The sequence below is a fragment of the Chroicocephalus ridibundus genome, chromosome 2 (genome assembly GCF_963924245.1).
Source record: "Chroicocephalus ridibundus chromosome 2, bChrRid1.1, whole genome shotgun sequence".
NCBI lineage: Eukaryota > Metazoa > Chordata > Aves > Charadriiformes > Laridae > Chroicocephalus > Chroicocephalus ridibundus.
In genome coordinates, this window is record NC_086285.1 from 99,621,438 (window position 1) to 99,636,592 (window position 15,155).

A 15,155-nucleotide genomic window follows, 5' to 3' on the forward strand; every position below is an offset into this window, starting at 1 on the left:
TCTGCAGCTAACAAGGAGAGAGCAATCAGCTATGAGCCTTAACTAGATCTGATCTGCAGCAGGAACATGAAAGCCTTCCCCTTTTGTCACAGGAATGCTTTAAACCCATCCCAAGAATCCATTCCTTTTTGTAACAATGCATATAGCGTGTGCATCATATTAATGACCATGAAAAAAAAGCCTTTTTTAGGAAAGGTCATTCTGACAGTTAGCCCAACTAAGGTAAGACAAGTATAAAGTTTCAGCCAACAGTACCAAAGATGCTCTTATAGTCACATTAAGCACAATCCTTTTTGCATGGCAAAGACTAGAATATTTACTGTAGATGCCATTCTAAGTATTTCTTCAAAAAGCTACTGTATCTTTTCAGAAAATAAATTCAGAAAAATCTACGTTCATAAATTTAAGCTCTATGTTCATGAATCTTCTCTAGTTTTTGTTCCCCTTCAGCTACATCATTACTTTAGTGTATGGGAACTTAACAGGATAATCCTGTGGTTAATCTAGGTAAGGATACTACGTTTTACAGAACAAATAATTCTTCTTCTTGGAAGATTCATCCATACGGATTTTCAAAACACTGCCAATCCCCCCTTTTCTTCTGGTTACCAGCAAGCATGGCAGTCTTCAGAAACTTTTACAGTCATCATTTGTCTATCAAGAGCAGGTGGAGAGTTTCCCAGAATTCACAATGCCCACCTACCAAATCTACTCAAATTCTCCAGAATCATGTTTTAAGACTGAGAAATCTTGCCTCTCTCTAGATTACAGTGAAAGTATGAGCTTTGGAATCAAGGTGTATCTAAACAGTGAAGCCAACAGCACACTGCTCAAGAGAGCTGATACACGATCTCTGGCAACCAGTGTTATTTTCCAACATGCAACAAGAATCCAGACTTCTAACAATTCAGATCCACAATTATCAATCTAGTTACACAACCTCAATTTTGCTATTGATTATTCTGTTTACCTGCAACCTAAGCATTTTCTTTGGGATGAGATCTCTGGCTTCAAGGACTCCGCTATATGTGCGGCAATTTATGTTTGATACTTTGGATATTTTATTTTTTGTTCTTACAAGTATGACTGAAGAGTTAATATTCCTGCTTCCCATTCCAACAGCCTAGAAAGAAGGAGCTTGTGAGCACACCCCTCTGCTGCGTGTATCCAAAGTAATGTCAGCATTCTTCCACCAGATACAAAGTTCTGATTTCTCAGGGACAATGCCTTCAGAAAAGGTGTACTCTGCAAGTTTTTCACCTGTCTGTTCTCAGTATTTAATTACAACAAATTGAGCGTGTGGAAATTTCACGTATTCTCAGGAAAGGCAAGATACTGAATATTGATGGCAATAACTTTCAAGGCAGAAATGCAATATCAAAATTTTATTTTCATCTTCTAATTCTCTATCACAATAAATTGGACATTTATTCTTATTATTAAGCTTTCAGATATGTTAAAATCTTAGTGCAATGTTTATAATATAAAATGAGCACCTCTCTCAGAAAAAAGATCCACGTAAAGTTTCAAGGAAGTGATGTAAACACCATCCTACTTTGTGTAGCCTCACAAAGGACTACTCTTGACTACAGGAAATAAGATAGTGAAAGTGAGAGCTAAGCAGTTCGGAGACCAGTACTGTGGCTCAGTGGTCCACAACTTCTTGTGATGGGAACATACCCTGCTCTTCCCCTAAAAGCAACTAAGTACTATTAAAGATGGATACTAAAATATGAATTCTTTGGTAACTCACATGAACTGGTCTGAGTTCACTTGTACACTATTTCAAATTTAGCTGTTCTCAAACGATGACATGTGCCAAAATTAGAATTCCGCTAGGCTTATCAGCTTAAGATTCTGTGCTGGTATTTTTGAAGCTGGTGATGAGGAAGGGAGGGAGGAAGAGTTGAGTCACCGCCCAAATGAGTTGGGAAAGAAGGTGCAACAGAGATAGGCAGGAAAAAGGCAATACCATAGGATGGACATGGAAATGCTGGGGACATGACAGATGAGAGGTACAGAAAGGAAAGGGGTAGTACAGCTGGAATATCAAGGAGGTAAGACATAGCAATCAGGCGAAAAGGGAAAGGCAGTGGCAATGACACTCATTCCAATACCTCTACAAGAGCTCTGTAGTTGAAGCTTTACATAGATATTGTATGATTGAAACAGAGGAATTACTACTGTAGAAACTGTAATTTACTAACACTGATGGTCTTAATTTGTAAGATTTTTACAAATTAAATACATACTGATTATCCTGAAGGAAAACAACTAGGGCCTGTCATAAGCACTTCTACTGAAGATATGTGATATGTTGACTATCAACAACTCAGTTCATACTTAAATGATACAACTAAGTTTAGACCCTTACTTCAGATTCTTCATCTTTTATGCAGTAACACACAAGTACTTTAATTCCCAGCATAATCTATTCACCCAGGTCTCAATTTTTCAAATGCAACTCTCGCCTCCATATCACCTGCATTACAGACTAGATACTGAGCAGCCTGGTTAATACCCCCTCATTTCTCCCCCACACACACTCGTGACTTATTTTTCAAACAGGCTGAGAAATTATCATGGGAGTAGAAAATCTTACATCCCCATATATTCTGGGAAGGCAGAAATAGTGGGGAACAGATCCAAGAGACAAAACAGGATAGAGATATCTTTCTTAAAAATACATATTCACATACATGGAAGTCACAGAATAGAATATGGTGAAAGGGTGAATCTAGCTATTGCCTGACTTAATCTGGAAGGGAAAACCTCTGAAAACACAAAGACTTGAAATCTTACATTAAAGGCGAAATATATTTTTTTTAAAATGCAAGTTTACTTTGTCTGCAGTGCTTTTATCATTGTTGAAGTCAACTAAAAAAAAAGGTAAAGTTTAATAAAAAAATAACTGTTTTGTATATCAACATGAGTTCAAACAACTGACATTTTGTGACAGTTCAGATCCACTTAAACTTACCATACGTAATCTCTCCTTCTTCTTCTTCATCTACAGCTCTAAAGAGATGTGTAACATTAATCTGTGACACACCCATGGCAGTCTTCAGAATATGCGCTAAATCCTCTTCTACTATAGTTCCATTTTCTGACTGGTACAGCTATGAATCAAGACAGCAAGATAAAACATCGCAAAGCTGAATGCTACCTCCTATAAGCAGTACCACACTAAGTAGTTATGCTAAATTAAAATTTGGTATTGGAAGTTCTACTTGCTTTCAGGTTGATGTGACCTACTAAGGATTTATGATTAATCTGGGTAAAAGACACCATTGATTATTAGTTCACCTGTGTATGCTTAGAAAGTAAAGCTTGCTATATTCAGAAAACCCGCTATGTTTACACGCCTAACCACTGGCATTTCAGTGACATTCAGAGACAAGACTGTTTAACACTAACATGTTTTGCAGATACGTAACCGAGAATAATTTGCAGTCCATTGAGTTGTATGTCCAAACTCCAAGCGTCTGTGGAATCAGGAGATACGTTTAGGTCAGTCTAAAGCAGATACCATTCCCACTTGGTCAGATGTGAAACTCAAGATTCCTTTGACCAACATCCAACAGCCAGTTTGCGTAAAATGCCTACGACTAAATGGCGTTGTACCAATCAGGAGAATCCTACCTCATAAAATGACGGGCCTATACTTTTCTACAAATACTTATTCAAAATTCTAGAAAATAATAATTTGCATCTTCTTAAGTCCTGAAGCAAAGAGTTTCATTGCAGAAAGAGTTAGCTTTACTACTGACAGGAGACTGAAATTGTTCATAGTCTCATTCCATCTTTGTATATGTACAGTGTTTTCCCGTGAAAAAAGGGCCTGAGTATTTCAAAACATCTCTAGCAAATACAACTTCAGTAAACTTTCTAAAATAACTCAATTTGCCTGTGCAATGGAAATTGAGACAGAAGAGTTTTTGAAATATTGTTGTCTCATTTTTAAGCAAATATTGAACCATGTAAAAAAATGCTATTTTGGAAACTTCCTTTTAGTTTCTCTACGTCAATGAGAATGTGGGAACTGATGAGATTGAACAAAACAGGCGTAAGGATGTATTTTTCACACAAGCAGAAGTTGCTGTCACAAGACAGCACACCTTAATGGAATGAAAAAAAAGTCAGTGGAATAAAAAAGTTGAAGTACCATGGAAGACAACATTCATGCTCAAATCAGGAATCTTGCCTTTTCCTCCCCCACACCTAACTTGCACACTGTTTCACAAGGAGTAGGGACAAGGACAAGACACTTGTTTAATAAAAGCTGCTACATTTTCACAGATCAAGTAGTCAGAGGTGACATTTATGGTAAGGCTCACAAGCTTCGTATCGGCAAGATTCACAACACCCTTTCATTTCCCTAGCAATGAGGAAGTGAGGATGCATAGCACTTACGCTGGAGTGCTGTTCTTAGACTTGATAGTCATAATCCCCCCCTTCTCTTTTAATTGCCCACCGCTTTAGAACTCTAGTGGCTCAGTAACTCCTGTTTTTCAAGTTCTTCAACCATATACGAAACAATTCCACTTTGAGAACTTGTTCAGCTAAGTGAAATGTTTCACTTTATCCCTGAAAACAAACAACAAGGTGCTTTGCAAGAAGTAGCACATGGCAGAGGACAGCATCTGTTTAAAGTCACAAATTCATGAACTGTCTAGATGTTTCAAAGGCTTCCAATAAGCTGTGTGAATGTCTCACTGGACACAAACCCAGGAAAGAGAGGGAAGAAAGGATAAAAAAAAATTTCTCTTTCCCTTTTTTCTGGAATACTGTGAGCAAAATCTCCTCAGCTCAAGACTTCTTTTAACCCTTCCAATCATCACTAGCAGGATAAAAATGAGCCATACCTGCTTCCCCTTGCTGAGTCCTTTCCCTTCTTCATACATGCATAGAACTTCTTTGCAGTTCTAGTTAGCTTTATATTTTGCTATTAACCAGGCAACTCAAAATTACATATTATGAGTTGAAGAATAGAGCAGATAGTGAAGAACAGAATTTGTTTAAGAAGCAGTTCTATTAATGAAAAAATTTAGGTACTTTCCAAGAGAAATAATTGCCTAACCTGAGCTTTTCTTCCTCTAAAATGATAAAAGTATATTGCACATTAGGCACTATGACAGCTAAATTTTACTGAAATACTGCCCAAGCCATCTTCAAGTTTACTTTAACCTTTTTCATTTTAGTATGAAGACACAGAGCTGACCAAACAGCACCTGAGCATTTCTCTGTGCCATTATATATATATCAAGTAAGGGCAGATACCTTTCTGCTTTTCCCTCAGAAGCAGCAGTAAGTTAACAGCAGCTACGAGGCAGATTTTCACCAATATTTGTGGGAACTAAATATTTGTGTTCCTTCCTCCTCTGTCAAATTTATTTGATACTGGCCAGAGGGCAACAGCAATAGGTGTGAACACTAAACACTCACAGGAGCTTCATTTCTTAAGCAAAACATAGTTAAGAGAATAATACAGGTATGCTGAAGAACCTGAAAATAGCTACTCAGAAAATAAAGCTGCCATGTACTACCATGCAAATGAATGTTCTCAACCCCATGTGTTCACCAGTGATGACAGCATCAAGCGTTAACACTCTTCAGTTTCAGTAACACTGAAGACCACATGAGTTCGAGGCGAAAGGAAAAGATGATGCAGGATGCAGCAGAATTTGCATGTTGGAATAGCAATATTAAGGAAGTTAATTAAAAAGCAGTAAATCACAGTGTCAGACAAACCCACCAAAATGGCAAACAGTAAGTATTGCTGGTGTCACTTTCCCAAAAAGCCTGCATTAATTATCTATGCCGATGCTACAACAAACCACTGAGGCTAGAACAAGATCAGCAGCATTTCTGGGAAGGAAAAAGCCCGGGCACAGACTGCAGGACCAACACAGAAACACGGTAAGACTAAGAAGGCAGAAAATCTTATCAAGAAGATAAAAGGGGGTAAAAAAAAATTAATCTCTATTAACGTGTAGGAAAAGTTTTAAAATATTTTAACTTGAAAAGTAAGATTTCATTGCAACATTATAAAAGTAGTAAGCACAACTCATTAGCCTTTAAAGGAATCGATACAAAGGACTTCAGGTTTGAGACTCAATGTGCTAAAAGAGATTCTACCAGAGTTCCGCAGAGAACAGTTTCAAATGGCAAACTTCCACAATTTTACATGACTTAAACTTGCAATGCATTCCCTCTGAACATGACCTCTTAATCTAACTTTCCATTAATGTTATTTTACAATGTAATTAAGTATTAAAAGGGCATGTCAAACAGGTTTCTGTTAAGTCTAATGGCAGTATTAATAAGCTCTAAAAAAAGTAAAATACATAGAGGAAGAAAATGCTGCTTACCTGAAACGCCAACTGAATCGTTTCCAGAGTTTTTGATGGCTTACAGACAACTGACAGAGCAATGACAAATTCCCGAATGTCAATTATGCCATCTTCATTCTGTGAAGGAAAATCTCACCTCAAAATACTGCAATTTGTCTGAGAACTTTCATAAGTAACTAACAGTTGCTAAAGATGCAGAATATTCAGAAAGAGCATTACATATGACACTGCAAGAAAGTCCCACTGAAACCGAATTATTTTAGGGCAAGAACTGAGTCATCAAAGCTCTGCAGGCCCTTTTCAGAGTCTCAATTAGAAGTCATAATTCAAAGAATCTTGGGAGACAGTGCTGCTACTGTCCCCCTTCACTTGCACATTTAAGATTTTTACGCTAAACCATCTGAATTACTGGGTTGAAATTAAAATCAGAGAACCAGAGGGCAATTTAAGCCCTGAATATATGACATCTGCTCTTTGGTCTGAGACAACACCGTGCACATAACCATCTCCTTGTCCAAACAGCACCTCATCCAGACAAAGGTAATAGTCATTTCCCCGTCCTGACCATTTGCCAGAGGAATGAAAAACTGGCTCATTTGCCAAGTTCCTACATCCTTCAGGTTTCAGGCATCCTAGAAGAACAAGTGATTTATTTACAAGGTAAGTGAAATATCAGCTAACAGGCACTGTATTCAGTTGCAACAAGCTGCAGCAGAGGTTTTGCCTGAACCCATCTTTCTTCCTCTTTATATTTTGAATCTAGAATGAAAAATCAGTTCTGTCCAACTGATACTCCTTTTAACTTCCACCTGAATGAGCACTTTATTTAGCTGATGATAGGTGCTCTTACCTTGCTGAAAGGGAAATGCAGCAGGCAAACACTGTGGTGAAATGCTCAAAAGCACTTAGCACTGGTCCAAGTCAGACCTTAGTGAATTCAACTGGAACAGAATTAGGCTAAAGCAGAGTTTACCAGAAGTAGTACAATTTTTAAACATGATGCTATTTCTTACCTCGTCAAAAAGCGCAAACATACTTTCTAATGTGTGAGAAACTGGAAATTCCAAGTATGCTGAAAATTCTTTAAGATCAACCTTTTCTTTTTTCATTTTCATGGCACTTGCAGCATATTTATCAAGATCATCTTCAAGTGTTTCTGGCTTCAGCCTAGAAAGCATATTATTTTTGCACATTTTAAAAATAAATGCAGTTTTAACAATACAAATTTCAATATACCAAATGAAGCAATGGATGATAATGGTGCAAACCATTACAAAATACGGAATCACAATTACTAAAAAACTTTATTATAACATAATTTATTCCTGTAATTTTAAGGCTCCCATTAGTTCTTGAACTGTATTACAAATTACTGCAAGGGCTTAAGAACCCTGGTGATAAACTTGTGTCCTTTATTCTACCTTGATTATAAGCTGTATGCGTAAGCAGTTCAACATGAACAAGCAGCACAGTCTAGAACTAGCTAATAATAAGAAATACCAGGCATGGAGAACCAGGTGGGATGTAGGTCACCTGAATATGGCCGTATCGTAGGACAGTAACATAAACCAATTACGATTCCAAATTTACTAATGTCACTAAACAGGAAAGGCCTGATGCTTCTTGCCTAAAAGAAATCAGGGATTACATAATAGCGATTATACTGTTAATCCTGTTTGTCAGTCCTCATTTTTCACAATCAGTCCGGAGTTGGACACCATTACGAGGTGACCCAAACAAAGTTATAGCAGTTAATACAGCTACAGAAATTCCCTCAGTCTTTCTGGCTGCAAAACCAGATTTTGACTGATGAATGAACAGCTTTATATTTAATGCAGAAGTCCTACTGTATGTTTTTTGGGGTTGTTTGTTGTTTTTTGGTTTGTTTGGGTTTGTTTTTTTTTTTTTCTAAGTCAAGCTTCCTGTTTTGCCTTTGCGAAAATAAGTCTTACTATGAATATAACAAATGGCGCTGCAGGTACGTGGGGAAAAGTATATTCCCTCCCTAATACAACATCAACCAAATCTTGATCAGCAGGTTTTCTCTGGACTGAGTTAGGGTAATGTGGGCATCCAGACTTTCCAGTCTGAAGACAAAAGACGACAATAAAGTCTTCTACAATATTCCTCTCCAGTTGTCTGTTTTGCTGTTTGTTGCTGCAGACAAGGAAAAGCAGTTATTTACAGAACTCACAAGCTCCCACCAGAATTGTGCCCAGACTGCAGCTGGGACTCCTCAGCAGCTTCCTCTCAGTGATGAGAATGAATAAAATATTTAATATCAGCATTCTCAGGAGCTTTTGAAAAAAAGGTAAGAGCGTTTCTGATAGGAAGATTATCTCATACATCAGCTCCAGATCTTGACTGCTCACTGAAACGACCCTTCCTAAAAATCACTGCTTTTAAGTAAAAACACAACTACTATGCTGTCTGCCATTACCTAAAAAAATGTACTAAATAAACAACACCAAGCCCCGCATTTCTGAATTATAAGACCTGAGCATGCAAGAATTCTTTCAGAGACACACAGCCCCTCCAGAACATTCATACGTTCTCAATCTTGGCATTAAAGCACCTATCTTAAGTTTTGGTCCTAGACAGTATAAAAAGAGCAGCGAAACACCTCTCTGCACAAATTAACTTTCCATGATCCAGTAGAAAAGTAGCAGGAACAGTGACTAAGGAATGCATGGAGGATTTGAGATGCACACAGAACGCAGCTTCTCATCTGCAGGATTACATATAAGTGTCCACAGATAATACATCCCCACTGTAGAAGCCGAAACGTACTTTAACTATAAGATGAAGGACATCTGGCATCCAAATCCTCCCTTGAGATAAGCCACCACTGACACAGAATACACCATCTAACATCTGTCTCTAAATCAGAGAGATTTGATTTGCAACGAATTGACTCAAAATTTACCTTCTAGAACTGAGTACTTGTTTGGTGAGCAGTGGTTGAGACCTGTGAGATCTCTTCACCAGTCAATGAAGGCCAAAAAGCTAAAGTTTGAAGGCAAAACCTCATACAGAAAGTAGCATGGCCTACCACAAATCTCACAGCCATCTTGTGGTCTTATAAATACAGAAAGAGATGTGAGCCAATCTCAAAAAGGGTATGTGGACCAGCTTCAGCTTGAGTATGACTGCATTGTACTTCTGGTAATTCAAGGCGGGCTCACTTCCCTCTAGCCCTTTCAGGATCAGAAAGTGTGGATGACCATGACCTACTGTGCTGAAGTTTTTTCAAAGCCAAGTGTTCCAAATCCCACAACAGGTTCTGAACAAATGTGAAATGGTCTGAATGTCTCAATTCCTTTAAAGATATTACTTTTATCCCAATGGAGGCTATAAAAGTTAGAAAGCCAAGAGTGGGTGCCTTCGCTCATGAAATCATGCCTGTTTGCCTAATGGCTTCCATGCAGGATCTAGGCTTTACAATACAGAACATTATTTGCTGTTGTGGTGTTTTGCTTCATTTTTTTGGGCCAGTGTGCGCTAAAGAGAACACAAAGTCACTCCCGAATCCCTGAAGATGGAAAGGGCATTTTTCAAGATTAACAGCTCTGAACATTAAATCCTTCACAGCAGACTTCACAAGGAAAACCAGATCCCTGAATGTAGTATACTTTCAGCTAAATCATCACTATTTTTAGCAAGTAAGACGTCTTACCTCCTTAAAGCTAGTTTTAGCTGTATTTGACTATTTGAAAACAAACTCCTTTCTTGCATGTGGGAATCTGCCAAAAAAACTTCTAGTGTCTCATGGAAAGTTGCATAAGAACAGCTTGATCTTGTAGCTAGTTACTGCAAAGTGCAAGCTCACAGAAACCTGCCCTAAGCCAGAAAAGCACAAAACATTCAGTTTTATGTCTGCTGACATACTTCTGTGCAACTTCTTGTCATAATGGAGAAACGATACTGAATGGCTGCAAAACTGATCTTCCAAATACTCTGGCACACCCTGCCTTGATCCAGGAGGCAGGGGCTATTATGGTTGGTATTTACCATGTTACGCCTGATCCGTGACCACCTCCTGTAATGGACAGTATTGCTTTTATCATGAATGCAGACGGACAACATCCTCCAGAGGTTTTCTTCTTGTTATAGATGATTTATGAACACTCTGAAGTCATAGCACTGCTGGTCAGCTGTGAGGGATTATTACTTCGGGAATGCAAAGCTCTGCCTACAGTCTGGACCACCGTTTCAGGCAGACATGGACAGTAGAAGTTTTCATTGCAGTCTGGATGGTAAAAGCTGTTAAGCAACAATGGACAGGCACCAGGCCTATGAGGTAATTATCTCCTCCTTGCAGATCTTACAAGCCTACAGGGGCATTGACTAGTAGGATCCCCGTGGCCAACTGGGTGAGATAACATTGGAGAGTAGTTGTCAAAATGGAACTGCTGTTTAATTCAGGTCATTCTTACCAAAATACTATGGCTTTTTAAGTGACAGTAGAATTGATACAACACAAGCAGGTCTACTAACATTGAATTTCACCACAGCCAGGGATAGCCTAAGGAGGTAAACCTTGCAGGCTTGCTAAGGTTGTAGAATGTTCTTCCAGGGCAGACACTACATGGGTACAAGACACCAATAACACACGGGCTTAGGAAACCAAAGGAGATAGGGTTAAGGATCCAAAAGGAATTCCAAAATAAATTGCTTGCTGCTCATTGTTAAAGATAAAAATTACTGTCTGAGAGTAATCCTACTGAGAAAGCTCAGAAATCTAGAAGGCAAGAACAGGATATTTTTCTGAAATCAGATCTGAAAAAGATGATGTGGTGCAAACTATAACTTTTAAAAGAAGTCAACATAACCAGCAAAGCCATACTGTTTTCAGTGAAAAGTACAAAGAACCTCAGTCTGTGTACTAAATGCATAGACCAGATCAAGAACCTGCCAAACCAAAGGGTCTTGTGCCACACGTATATCAATAATAAAATGCACATTCACCACGATACCATTTAAGTTCTTGCTGTTCTGAAAAAGACCTGGACTGCTAGAATTACTTGAGCAAAATTTCAGGTTACTTCAAGACCTGATTTCATAAGCCTTATCTAACAGCAAGCAGAATACAGTCACTAAAAAAAAATTTAAAGTAAATCCTACTTTGAATTGCAATATATGCTACGTTTGGCTTTTCTTTTTTCTTTTTTGTTAAAGAGAAAATAAAACAAAACTGAGAATAATTGTAACTTAAGAAAATTAGAAAATTATTTGACTGAAAACTGGGAATTCTCTAAGGAACTACTGATGGACTAAAAGTCATGGTTCCGTAAGAAAGGGGAACAACAGTTAAAGCTACAAGGTCCTTCTAGTTTATGAGCAAAGGAATTAGAACAAACAGAAGTTTGAGACAATAGGAACAAATCAATTAAAATATGAACTTAAGGATGTCCTTGCAGGCAACTACCCTGAAGCAGCTCACAAAAAGTATCTCATAAAAAGATGGAGATGAGACTTAATTATACTGTATTAACACTTTCTGAAGGAGAAGATATCCAAAGAGGTCTTTAATAAGGCACAAAATCCCAAACAAGTTTCAATGTCTAGAACATGGTAATAGATCCAGTCAAAGTACTAACCGAGAATCACTTTAAACAGTGGGGTAATTAATTGTGGAAGAAATCATCAGACAAAGCAGAGGATTTACAGTGTATGAAAGCTACAATAAAGACTGCATATAGCTTAGTAATCAGCTCATTGGTCAGCCACAGATTATCAGAATCAACAGAAGAGTAACTGCTTGAGGACTAATGAATGCCGAATTTGAGATGATGAGACTATGATCAATTGATCTCATTGATACCGCAGTCATTTTACCACAGAGTTCAGCGTGAGGCAGCCGAGTTTCAGCCAGCTGTGACCTGGCAGCTGCATAGCTGTGTTAACAGAGCCTAAGCTCTTCATTAGATGAAGCACAAGAACTCGCTGCTGTGGCTGCGCGGCTTCTGGATTGGATCCCATCCAGCTGAGCACAGACTAAGCAAGTTTTACAGACAATGTTAATGAATCCTGTAGATACATAACGTGAAGAGAAATAACTCTCCAGTGTAGCAAACTGAGGTGTAACTTGATTTCAAAGAATCTAAACCAAAACCAAGTCTGGATTTGCCTTACTATAAAAATCTTGCTTTTAAAACTGGATGTTACCTTGATGGTATGTTATTATTCAAGGTATGTTATTGCTGAAAGTATGTTATAAACAAGTACTAAGACTGGACGCAAAATCCATTGGATAAAATTTACTGTTCCAGTTATTTAGGGATGTGACTGGATGATCTTAATGCCTCCCTGGCCTCAAAACCTTCAAATAAACAGCAAAATGACTGCATTGCCATCAAGTGTGCATTAGAGATGAAGTCATATTACAATCTTCATCCAATTGTGCCAGAAAAATATCATCATAATAGCCTTCTTACTGGCACATATCCAAATCAAGACAAGATAATATTTCACTAATGTACAATTGCTCAAACCAGATAGAGAACTTTTGAGTTGTGGCGAACCTCACTCACAAATGCACGTAATTCTTCTAGATGCCCAAACAGAAACCCACAAAAGCATAATTTAAAAGAACAGCTTCAAATTGAGCAGACAGAAGCCAGACAATTTAACAAGAGGATTAAACTGAATCCCAGGATTATCAACTGCATAATAAGAGACATGGGTGGTTTTTTGGGTTGGTTTTGTTTGCCTTTTTTTTTTTCTTAGTACTGTTAAGTCAGAACATTTGGAACAAAGCAAGCATCTTTGTTTCTCTTAGAAGTCTCTCCTATCCTACTGGAAGTCCTTTCAGTTGCAGGTCCCGACAATGAATTAATCATCTGCTTGTCATCTGAATACATAATGTATGCTGTCCTACATTCCTTATTCTCCAATACATTTTTTTGTTTTGTTTATGTACACAAGCTGGAAGATGAAGGCAAAAAATAGTGAAAATAGATAAAATACAGAACGGAAACATGAAACTATGCTTTATACTTTCAGATGAGGAGATGAAAAAAAGGAAAGAGTTGTTTGTATATTAAAGCAGTTACCGGGATGAGGCTGTAGATTTAATTTGTGGTTGTTCAACAGGAGGAGAGGAGAAACATTGGAGAAAAGTTGGAAAACAGCAGCAGCAAGTTTTACTATTTGGTTTATGTGAATTTATGTTTGCTGAAGCTTTTCTGAAAGGTAAAACCAGAGGGGACTGATGCTATGAGAAGAGAGGAGCCACACTGCATATCCTAAGCTACAGTTTCATTAGAAAGTCCATCTATCAGTAACCTACTCAAAAGATCAACCAATTCTTTGTACTTCTGCGGAAAGGTGACCCCTCTGCCCTCACTATTATAACGTTAATCCAGTCACAAGACTGCTATGGCAGCACTGTTCTCCCTTCACAGATGTCACAGGAAAGGGCAATTGACTCTTAACTGTATCAAATATTAGGAATCCCACAGTATTCCTCACCCTCTTCAGGAGGTGTCTTCTAGTTTTGTTCAGGGATGAACGCTTCAGACTTACTCTGCTCACTTGTCAGACTGTGAAAATATGAATTTTTACAACCTACTCTACTCATTAGGATCTAGTGGTGCTGCTTGCAAGTGGAGAGCAGTATTGGTTTAATTTTATATCAGTGTTTTCCTGATTGTAATATGACAACATTCTACATGTATTCGTAAATGCAACATTGTTATATGAAGGGAAAACTATATAAACAGAGATATATAATAAAGATGCACCTTACATATAAATACTGTATATGCTCACCCAAGACTTCTCACAAGTTTTGCAAATTCTAAAAGACATGTGTCTGAAGGCAGACGAAGTTGTCCCTCAGCCAAAGCTAGCTGACAGTCTTCAAATGTATAGTCTGTCACTGGTACTCCCAACGCCCTTGAATAAACCAAAGAAACACAGTAAGCAAGATAATCTAAGAAAATTGAGCAGAATAATTTTTTTTTATAGCAAGAAATCCTGCAACAATTATGCTCTGTATTCTGAAGAACTATAAGAAAGAGCCCATAAAAGAAAGTTCACATACAAAGAATGAAATACCCATTGCAGAACATCTATTTTGACTTTACAAATACATGAAAATACAAGAGAACAATATAAGGAATACAAAAGAAGAAATGGGAAAAATTAGGCACTGCATAGACTTTCAAATTCCTTACTATTTTCATAGAAGTGAATAACAAGGGTTTCAACATTAATCTAATAATCTAGAACAAAAGCACATATTTATTAATAATTATGTTAAATAGTTATATTATTACTCTTACACTAACATATTAATAAATCAGTAATCACCTGAGCAGAACTATTACCTTCAGGTAGTATTAAAATTACACAACAGGCAACACTTCTCTATAAAGAATGTCTAGAATATAAAGTATAAAAGCACATAAATTCCAAGTAAACACGAGTTATTTTTAAGTGTTATGACATAAAAAAGGCAGAAGAAAAAATCTCCCAAGTTTTTATATGCCAAACAATTAAGTACTCATTTTTGCTTTACTTCTAACTTGATGCTTTGTAGTGATAGCAGCACCAAAATATACTTCAAGGAAATCCTGATAGTGTAGTTGCACTGCATTTGCTGTGCTGAAGTTGAGAGAAAGACACTTCGGTTTGGAAGAGGCCTTTAAGAATTCAGTGTACAAACATAAGATGCAATTGAGAAAGCAAACACTGCTCCATACGAGTTACTCATCTGCCATGTTTTCCATTACACTTGATTTTACTTATATTAGTGCGGAACTTTATCTCCTGTGCATCCTTTTTTAGTTTAATAAA

The 15,155-nt window shown here is 37.6% G+C and overlaps 1 protein-coding gene across 2 annotated transcripts in view; it reads right to left on the reverse strand.

Annotated features, from left to right (window-relative positions):
- LPCAT1 (lysophosphatidylcholine acyltransferase 1) overlaps window positions 1-15,155 on the reverse strand; it is a 66,846-nt gene that overhangs the window by 8,264 nt on the left and 43,427 nt on the right. For both annotated transcript variants that reach the window (XM_063326311.1, XM_063326310.1), the window contains 4 exons: window positions 14,127-14,252; window positions 7,367-7,520; window positions 6,372-6,470; window positions 2,981-3,119 (listed from right to left, as the gene is read on the reverse strand). In XM_063326311.1, the coding sequence (XP_063182381.1) occupies window positions 2,981-3,119; window positions 6,372-6,470; window positions 7,367-7,520; window positions 14,127-14,252 (518 nt within the window). The remainder of the gene's footprint in view (window positions 1-2,980; window positions 3,120-6,371; window positions 6,471-7,366; window positions 7,521-14,126; window positions 14,253-15,155) is intronic.